Source organism: Trematomus bernacchii, unplaced genomic scaffold (genome assembly GCF_902827165.1).
Source record: "Trematomus bernacchii unplaced genomic scaffold, fTreBer1.1, whole genome shotgun sequence".
Lineage (NCBI taxonomy): Eukaryota > Metazoa > Chordata > Actinopteri > Perciformes > Nototheniidae > Trematomus > Trematomus bernacchii.
This window is the reverse complement of record NW_022987648.1, coordinates 2,882,343-2,892,765: the sequence shown is the minus strand read 5'-3', so window position 1 is coordinate 2,892,765 and position 10,423 is coordinate 2,882,343. Positions and strand designations below refer to the sequence as shown.

The 10,423-nt window shown below is 43.3% G+C and overlaps 1 protein-coding gene across 1 annotated transcript in view; it reads left to right on the top strand.

Moving 5' to 3' along the window:
* The first annotated feature begins 9,998 nt into the window (after positions 1-9,998).
* The window catches only part of LOC117485720 (inactive dipeptidyl peptidase 10-like), a 430,229-nt gene continuing 429,804 nt past the window's right edge, over positions 9,999-10,423 (top strand). Inside the window, exon 1 of the mRNA XM_034134388.1 lies at positions 9,999-10,095. Within this exon, the coding sequence (XP_033990279.1) occupies positions 10,036-10,095 (60 nt within the window). The 5' untranslated portion in view covers positions 9,999-10,035. The remainder of the gene's footprint in view (positions 10,096-10,423) is intronic.

Here is a 10,423-nt window from a genome sequence, read left to right as displayed (position 1 = left end):
GGATTTTAAGACCGCGGAGTCTACTCATGTGCAGCCTCGATATTTCTCCAAATGGAGTACGCCGGGCTCGGTAGATTTCCAAGTATGCTGGAGATTGGAACAGTACTTTGGCGGCACTCGATGACGTAGTATGCTTGAAATAGTGGCTCTGCAGCAGCTTTACTCGCGATTGAGAAACACCCTCAGTGTCAGTGGGTTTTCTTTAGAAAAAATAAAATAAATGATCAGTTAGATGAGTTTCTTCCCGTTACATGGATATAAAACATTCATAGTTTATTAACCTGTTTCACGCCTTCCCCCCGGTACCGGGCGGATAAACGCGTCATTTGCAGGAAACAATGTCTAAGGAATCTTAATATTGAATAAAACTATGAATGTGTTATATCCATGTAACGGGAAGAAACTCAGCTAACTGATCTTTTTAATTTTTTTTTTCAAAAAAAACCCACAATGCTAGCACTCAGCCTCTGAATTAGCCTCGACGAAAAAACGTAACCTACAAAGGCACATAAACTCACTCAGAACTCCCTTATTACTTATCCTAGATGCACAACCAAACACTCTTTTTTGGTGTCCTGGAGACACTGAATCTACCGGTGCCCACCTCAACACTCAGTGATAAACATTCGCGACGCTATCAACGAAAGCGTACATCATCACATGTGGAGCCAAGAAGCTAAACATGTAAATATGGCTTACCTTGGTCAAAAGTGGTCTTCAATGGCATTAAAACGATAAAAAAACGATGCTGCAGTTAATCCATAGGTTCATCCTATGTGTCTGTGCCTTCTTTGAAATTATTTCTGATAATCCATAAGCAATACAACTGCGTTTTAGTTTCCAAACTTAGTTTCGCTTTCCACACGCGAAGCGGCCACATTTTTTCTTTACAATGTATGTGTATGTGAGTCTCCTCCTTCGATTCTATTGGCTCTAACGGTCACAAGGGTATGTCAACCAACCAGATCGAGCAAGGGGGGCCAGAGATAGGTCAAATCCACCCAAATGACCCCAGATGGCCCAGTTTTTGGCTAAATCTCTCTAAAAAGGTCAAATTTCACTTGTTTTGCATCAATCTTGATACAGGGTACTTATTATATGTTGTACTTTGGATTCCTAAAGCTTTTAGTCTACTAACCCATCATCCAAGGGTAGTTTTCACTATCTGTAAAAAATAATTTTTGGACGGACACTATAATTTACAGTTTTTTACTATGTAAAATCTGAATTTTCTTTAAAATAAAAAACATTTATATTGATTCTGACACTTCTACATCCAACTCACAGGTTTATCATTACTTTGAGAAAAAAGATTATTAATTTAACCCTTTTAGAAGGGAAGATATGGTCATTTGTTCTGGGAATGTCATTTTCGAGCCTGAGACCTGAAAAACAGGCTCAGAGTGGAACAGGTTAAATGAACATGCCCTCAGACACTGTTTCCCGCAAGATGTTGCGGCAGTGCCCCGGTACCGGGGTCTCTCGGCTTAACAGGTTAAGAACGATATTCAGTAATAAGTCTGGCAAAAATAACTGGTTTAAATGATTTATTCAAGCTTGCAATGTTTTGAACAGACATCCCCAGTCACCTCATTGTCATTTTGTAGTCCTCGCTACACGTCCGGATATCGGCATCGCAACCACAACCTCACACACTCACTGGTACTGAATGTGCATCATCAAAGTGTTCCTATGGAGACCAATACCAAAAGATGAATGTAAACGACAGAAGAAGCGATCCAAATGTGTATTTCCTGGTTATTCGACAATGGCTCCTCAAAGTACACGCTCCTGACACATCTTCCTACCGTTATAGAATATCACCAGTTCCCAGTGACACCAGTTAAACGGTAACACCGGCGCTGTTGTTATTAGCATCTGGTGCTAGCTGCGCTAACGGATATAAGAAGTAGATGTTTCTACAACAAAGATGGAGGGGAGCTCTCTCCTGACAGACTAATGCCGCGTTTCCACTATACGGCCTCGCTCGGCCCCGCTCGGTATGGCTGGGCCGCGATTGGCCTCGTTAGGACCAGCTCACTTTATGGCGCGTTTCCATTACAGTTTAGGAACTGGGGTAGTATCTATAGTAACGCAGTATAGGCGGAGCGACGCTGCTTAAAACTGCCGTGACATCATCTTCAATGCGACACAACAATGGAGGATGTGAAGATGTGAAAGCGATCGTTTGCTTGTTTTTTGCTGTGTGGTTTATTATCACAAGAAATAGACAAGAGTTGTTTCGAAAGAGGCGACGTATAGAAGAAGCTGACGCGAGAGTTCGGGCAGTCCTCCTACGCCGCAGAGACTACAGGACGACTCGAATCACTACTAACTACGATGCTACTTGGTAAGCTAACGTTCGCTAACTAGCAATGTGTTTAGGCTCACGCTCCCTATACGACCAAAGTATTTCAAGTATTTAATTAATTGTAGCTACCACTTTTACGTATTAAAATATGTATGCTTTTGTTTGTGTATTTCAGAAGTTACCGACCGAGCTACCGAGTGGTGGAATGTGATTGTTCCATCTTTCACACACAAAGTGGGTGGAGAACTTCAGGATGCCTGAGGAAAACCTACGTTCATTACATGAATTCAAAAGAGGGCATTATGAACAGAAAACAGCGAAGTTGTCATTCAGGAATTAAGGTGTTTAAAAATGTGTAAAACTGATGTGTTTTTTCATGTTTGCAAAATGTAATACATGTTTATTCAGTGATAAAAGCAATAAATACTGAGGACATTGTGAGAAAGCGACATTATTGTATAATATATGTTAAAAACCGGAATGTTTTGCTCGTTATAAGTTAGTCAACATTACATTACATGTTACTTGGGTCTGATGCGCACCTGAATACCTAGAATGTATAATGTAATACCTAAATATTCATTGTATTGAACATAAATACATCTTTTCTTTTTCACATACATGTGTTTGTCAAATTATTTAAACCAAAAAAATGTTATCAGAATTGACTATTTAGTAAATATTTGAATTTCAAGCACCAGTACTGCCCCCATAATAATAATAATCTAATAAATGAAGCAAATATCAAAGCAAACTATAAACATAAATACAAAAGTGTAAAACACAACAGAACTATATTCATAAATGCAAGTGTAAAAAATTGTTAACATGGATGGAGGCTAAAGTATCCACAGCATAAAATAATATGATTATGATGGTTTGTCTGAAAGACACAGCCTCAAGGTTCAAGGTTTTTTTATTTTGTCATACGAACATAGCTAGTGTAGTTATGACAATGAACATCTTAGGTCACAGGCTCCTCCAACAGTGCAACACAATAACCCAGATCAACAGAAATATAGTGCAAGTAAATATTAAGCGCTGTGCACCGCTCTCTTTGTATAGGTGTTTTATTTTGTTCTCTTCTCTTTGAAATATATAAGCAATGTGTTTGAGTCTAGCACAACGAGGGTATTACAATTGAGTAATTTTTACTACATGTATTTATCATGTATTCTTAATACCATTATGTAATGTTATGTTTTAGAGGAGGACCTCAAGCTAGCAAACTCAATTTCAAACAGTATGCAGAGTTGTCCTGCTAAAGAGTTAAAATGTATTATTTAACCAAGTATTTATTCTCTTATTTGCTTTAATTGCAACAGATGATAAAGGTTTCACTGTGATAAATATTCTCTTAAATCCATAAACCCCTGTACAGTGCTTTGTGGACGATGGTGTTTATGATATTTCTGACTGCAGAGGGACGCCTAGATGATGCCATCTTTCTGTGTGATCGCTGGTGGGTGCAATTATTTATCAACAAGCAATAAGATAAGACATGGCATTGATTCTGCTGGGCCAGTTGCCGTTCCTGCAGGGCCAGATCGTCTCCTCCTCGGTTTGTGCTGTTGATGCAGAGGACGTTGTTCGGAACTGTTCCTCCTCGCTAGTCCCAATGTAATCATCTAGAACAGAAACATGACTTGTAAATTCCACAAACTACTGCAGCACAATACTATAAATAGCAACAACAACTATAGAAAAGACAAACTGAACGTAAACAATGGCACATATGGTGTTAGCAAACAATAGCTCTCGCTAATGCTATCTGCCTAGCTAGCCTTCGGGGCTCCATAAAATCATGGGTTGTCGAACATAAATGTAAGGATAAAATAGACTTATTTGTTAGAAGTGAGCTTTAGAACAGATAGGGACACAAAGCTTTCAAGCAAATAACAGAACGTTAGCAAAAACGTACCATGCAGACTCCAGTAACGCCAGTGTCTGTGTAGAGACCTCCTGAAAGACTTTGATATTGCGAGTTGTCCCGTCGAGCACCCGCTGGACCTTATCATCTGCAATATAATGGACGTCGTCACTTCCTCGACCGACCATGGTGTGCTTTTCTTTGCCATTGTTGTAGCTCCTCTGTTAACAAAAATGCTGTTTGTAAAAATGGATTATCTAGCGCGCAGATTGTGACGATTCTCTCCGACCAATCAGCAGCCGAGAGCGTTGACGTCACAAACTCAGCCTCGTTGTCTCTGGCCCTGGCCCCACGATTTTATGAGGCCAGAAAAACTGTGAATTAGGACCCGCCGGCCGGTACTAGGCCAAGTGGAAACGCAACCACAAACGGGCCGCTGACGTCACAGCCCTCTTAAACCGGGCTGCGGGCTGTAGTGGAAACGCGCCATGAGAGGCTGATAACTACAGCTCAGTGAGGTCAAGGACTCTCTCAGGGTTTAGATAGTTCACTCTAGTCTAAGTTATCTCAGTGGGTCTCAAACGTTTTGATCACAATTTATGTAAACACATATTTCCAAGGCACTCCTTTATAATGATTGGGATAAACAGGTTTGAAATAATTTCAATGTATACTATAGCAGGGGTTCCCAACCTTTATTGTGCCAAGGACCGGCAGATACATTTAAAAAAAATTGCGGACCAGTTGTCAATTTTAACTGATTTTAATATTTACTTACCACCAGCAGGTAGCAACAGAGGCTAATTGTATGTAACAGCCTGAACAAATACTAGAACAATATGCATCCAAAACATATTAACAAAGTTTAAAAAAGAACCGGTGTGTGTGTGTGAGTGTGTGTGTGTGTGACACTGGCATTTGTTTTCAGAAGATATTATGATAGTGTCGTTCGTTCCGGTGCACTCCGACAGCATTTAGCACTACATCGAGATTAAGATTAAACTAACTTATTTTGGGAACAGCCGCATATATGGAGTTAGCCATATGTGTGTAAATTACTGTTCATAAACATTTGAAAACAAATGCCGGTGTCGGACAGACACAAACACACCGAACACACAGAGCTGAGCTGAGCAGAGCACAAACAGACACACATCATGCGCCTTGGTGACTGACTGGACATCTCCTTCATAAAACTAATAAAAGGGGGAGTAATCGGGCAGTTCGATGTGTGTAGAGATGTGTGTAGAGGTGTGTGTGGTTAACATGTAGCAGCCTGCAGTCACTCTTAAGCTGTTCTGATGAAGTTAAACACAGCGAAGGCGGTGCGTAAAAAGGCACAGCTCTTTACCCGCTGGTGCTGCACTTCTCAGAGGCGGAGTATACGTCCCGCTGCCTCCTGATGCTGCAGCCATTTCATGAAGTGAAGGAGGGTTTCCTTCTATAAAACAGCTGCGGGCAGCAGATACCGTGAGAGTCCCGGACATTAATTCATAGATCAAGGCAGACTGGTTTACTCTCCTGTTTTGCCAATCCGGTGCTTAAACAAATAGCTCTACACCCCTGGCCGACATGTCCTTAAAATGAAGTCCGAGTTTGAAATATATCTCAAATAATGTATGCACCGCCATTTCCCCACATAAACATAACAGTCTGCAATCAAACGGTTGTCTCCTGTGCGCTCCTCTTCCTACTTGGCGCACCAGTAACATTCTCGTGCGCACAAGAGGCTGAGACCTTAGGCTGAGCCGCCGAATCCCTCGGAACATCATAAAAGCCATTTTCAACGGTTTTCTGGTGAAAGATTAACTAGCTACTGGATGAAATAATATGACTGGTGGCATAGGTGCGAAAATTAAACACTTTTTGAAACAAATATTATGATAAAATATTTTTATATATTTATAATTCTGCAAATATTACGATAAACTCACAGCTATTTCGCGGCCCGGCAGTAACACCTCCGCGGCCCGGTACCGGACCGCGGACCGGGGGTTGGGAACCCCTGTACTATAGGACAGTAACCAAAAATATCGTTTAAACTGGAGAGATAACAAAAAATGCATTACTAAATAAATGTTAACTAGGTAAAATAAGATATGAATGAACAACAAAAATAAAATAAGTTACATTTATTTGTTAGTGTAGGTTATCTTATGTTAATAATAATAATAGCTTGCATTTATATAGCGCCTTTCAAGGGACCCAAGGTCGCTTTACAAGTAATATAGCAAAAACAAACATAACAAAACAAAAGTCAGACAGACAAAACAACAGATCGATTAGGGGCCGAAAGCCTTGGCAAACATATGGGACTTGAGGGCCCTTTTGAAGGCGTCGAGTGTGGGGATGTTGCGAATCTCCACAGGGAGAGCGTTCCAGAGGGTGGGGGCTGCCACACTGTAGGCTCTGTCCCCAAAGGTTCGCAGTTTGGTGCGGGGGGTGGTAAGCAGGCCAGAGTCTGAGGACCGCAGGTTCCGGGGTGGGGCATGTGGGTGAAGGATGTCCGATAGGTACTGGGGGGCAAGGGCATGGAGGGACTTGTAGGTAAGGAGGAGTACTTTGTACGATATACGGGACTTGACCGGCAACCAGTGTAGGTGGATGAGGGTGGGAGTGATGTGCTGCCACGGCTTTGTGTGTGTGAGTACCCTAGCAGCACAGTTTTGGACATACTGGAGCCTGTCCAGGTTTTTTTTGGGAACCCCGAACAGGACACCATTGCAGTAGTCCAAGCGGGGTGGTGACAAATGCATGCACTAGGGTTTCGGCAACCGACTCCGAGAGTGACGGTCGGAGTCTGGCAATGTTCCTCAGGTGGAAAAAGGCCGATTTGGTCACAGATTTGACGTGGGAATGGAAGGAAAGGGTGGAGTCAAGGATGACACCCAGGTTGCGGGCTTCAGGAGATGGGGAGATGGAGCAGCCATCGACCTCGAGGATGAAGTCACCAACCTTCTGGAGCAGGGCCTTGGGTGCCACAACCATGAGCTCTGTGTTATTGCTGTTCAGCTTAAGGTAGTTGGAAGACATCCATGTTTTGATGTCATGCAGGCAGTTGATGAGGGACTGAGGGGGGAGCTGGGAGGATGGAGTGGTGCTGAGATACAGTTGGGTATCATCAGCGTAACAGTGGAAATTGAGTCCATGATGTCGGATGATCTGGCCGAGGGGGAGCATGTAAATGGTGAACAGGAGGGGGCCAAGCACAGAGCCCTGGGGTACACCGTGGTGGACTGGGGCCAGGGGTGAGTTTTAGCCACTGATGGAGACAAACTGTTTCCTGTTATGGAGGTAGGATGTGAACCAGGACAGCGCTGTGCCAGTGACACCTAGGAGGTCTGAGAGGCGGGTGAGGAGGATGTTGTGAGAAATGGTGTCAAACGCTGCAGAGAGGTCCAGGAGGATGAGGATGCTGAGGCGGCCAGAGTCAGCAGCAATGAGGAGATCGTTGGTGATCTTGATGAGGGCAGTCTCAGTGCTGTGTTGCTGTCTGAAACCGGATTGGAAGGGCTCATAGAGCTCATGGTTGGACATGTACAGATGGAGTTGGCCGGCGACCACTCTTTCCAGAGTTTTGCTTAGGAAGGGAAGGTTGGAGATCGGCCGGTGGTTCTGGAGGTCGTCGGGGTCCAGGCCAGGTTTTTTGAGTATGGGGGTGACTGAGGCCATTTTGAAGCTGGTGGGGACTATACCAGGAGCCAGAGAAGCGTTGATGATGACCACCATGTAGGGACAGAGGGTGGGTAGGCAGTCCTTGACCAGGGCTGTGGGCATGGGGTCCAGGGAGCAGGTGGAGGTCTTGGCCGAGCTGACCAGTTTGGCCACTTGAAGAGCATCCACAGGGGAGAAGGAGGAGAGGTTGGAGTGGGAGAGGCGCGGCGCTTGGGGTGCGTTACCAGGTGGCTGAGGTGCAGGCAGGGGGGGAGGGCCATTCGCCAGGAGCTGCTGGTGGATGGCCTCGACTTTTGCCTGGAAGAAGTCGAGGAATTTGGAGCACAGATCGGGAGCCCCTGAGGGCTGGGGGGCGTCAGGGGGGCGGAGTAGGCGGTTGATGGTGGAGAACAGTGTTCTGGGGTTGCTTTGCTGGGCACCGATGAGACGGGATATTTGCACCGTGGCCAATCACAACCTTGTTACGCCACTGCCTGGCATATATATATTTTAACTATGGATGTCAATGTTAACACAGCTTGAGATTCATCTGGAAACTTTAACCTGTTAAGCCCGAGAGACACTCCCGCAACATCTTGCAGGAAACAGTGTCTGAGGGCATGTTCATTTAATAAACTACGAATGTTTTATATCCATGTAACGGGAAGAAACTCATCTAACTGATCATTTTTATTTTTTTTTCAAAATAAAACCCACAATGCTAACGCTGAGCCTCTGAATTAGCAACGAGCAAAAAATGCTAACAGATTACTGCACTGAAATTCACTCACAAAACCTTATTATTTATCTTTTCTGCACATCCAACACATCGTTTCACATCGTGAGGTGACACAGAATCGATGGGTGCATACATTATCACTCCATGATACGAACTTGCGAATTTAGGTAGTAATGCTAGGTAGCTAAAAACGCTAACATGGTTTACCTGTGTCGTAGTCTGGTCAAAAGTGGTCTTCAATGGCATTAAAACGATAAAAACGCTGCTGAAGTTAATCCATAGGTTAATCCAATGTGTCTGTGTCCCTTTTAAATGATTTCTGATAATCCATGAGCAGTAAACCTGCTTTTCCGTTTCCAGATGTCAGAGCTAGAGTATAGGTTCGCTCTGATGCAAAACTGGATGCGCGAAGCCCTCACCTTATTTTTGTACCATGTGTGTGAGAGGGGAGATTCCCCTTCGATTCTATTGGCTCTAACGGTCAGAAAGAGATGTCAATCACCAAAATCGACCAATGGGTTCCAGAGAAACGGTAAAACCCCCATTTCCACCCAAATCACCTCAGAGGTGGAGTTTCTTTTGCTAAACCTCTCTAAAAAGGTCAAATGTCACTTGTTTTGCATCAATCTTGATACAGGGTACTTATTATATGTTGTACTTTGGATTCCTAAAGCTTTTAGTCTACCTTACCATCATCCAAGGGTAGTTTTCACTATAAGTAAAAAATAAATTTTGGACGGACACTATAATTTACAGTTTTTTACTATGTTCAATCTGAATTTTCTTTAAAATAAAAAACATCTATATTGTTCTGACTTTTCTACATCCAACTCACAGGTTTATCATTACTTTGAGAAAAAAGATTATTAGTTTAACCCTTTTAGAAGGGAAGATATGGTCATTTGTTCTGGGAATGTCATTTTCGAGCCTGATACCTGAAAAACAGGCTCAGGGCTAAACAGGTTAATGCGTTAAAAAAATAAACGCAAATGTATTACATTACCAAGTTTGACTCCAGCTTCTTCCCATAATTCCAGCGTGGATGAATTACATAACAGTGATAGGAAAATGATTTATCTCCCCCCAAAATACAAGTAAATACTACTAGTATTTTGAACTTGATTTAATTATGATTATTCAGAGATTATTATTGTGTTAAACGCAGTTAATGTTTTTAACTATTTATGATTTCCCCCCCCAAAATATTTAGAAATTTTGAGCACGTTTGAATGGGTGTTACTACATCATGTCGCCACCCCGTCCGGACATTTCTGCGGTCGCCCCTGGTTACCACTCATCACCGGTCATTAGTGCACACACCTCCCGCGCTGCGCGAGGCCCATGCAGTAGCTGTCAGATGCGTGTGCGAGCTTCAGAAGCTCACTGAGCAGAGAGTGAAAGCATCGCGCGGCACCTCTCTCCGGCTGTTTGACACTTGGATAGGACTGTCTGCGTCCCAACATGAACCAAACTGCCACCGTATCACACCAAGTGAAATGCCAATCTACGAAGACCATCAAGGTAAAGCTTTCTGAATGTTTCTCCTTGGCTGGAATGAACTTAAGCTGTTTAATATAACTCAGCTGCAGCTCTGTGGCAGCTCCAAACTTCAGTGCTACTTTGGTGATATATATGCGCATTGATGCACAGCGCTTTGGAGATGGGTTGGGGATGTCAGCATCCTCATCATTCAAAAGTAACAATTTGAAACATTTACATTCTGACATGAAAGTTGTCACCTGGTTGCTTTGGCCGTGTTTGAATGAGTGGGCTCCGGTTCTCGCATGTGTTGGATGAGGAGCCACTGGCGCATTGGCGAGATTTCATTCACATCACGTCGTGCTCCTTA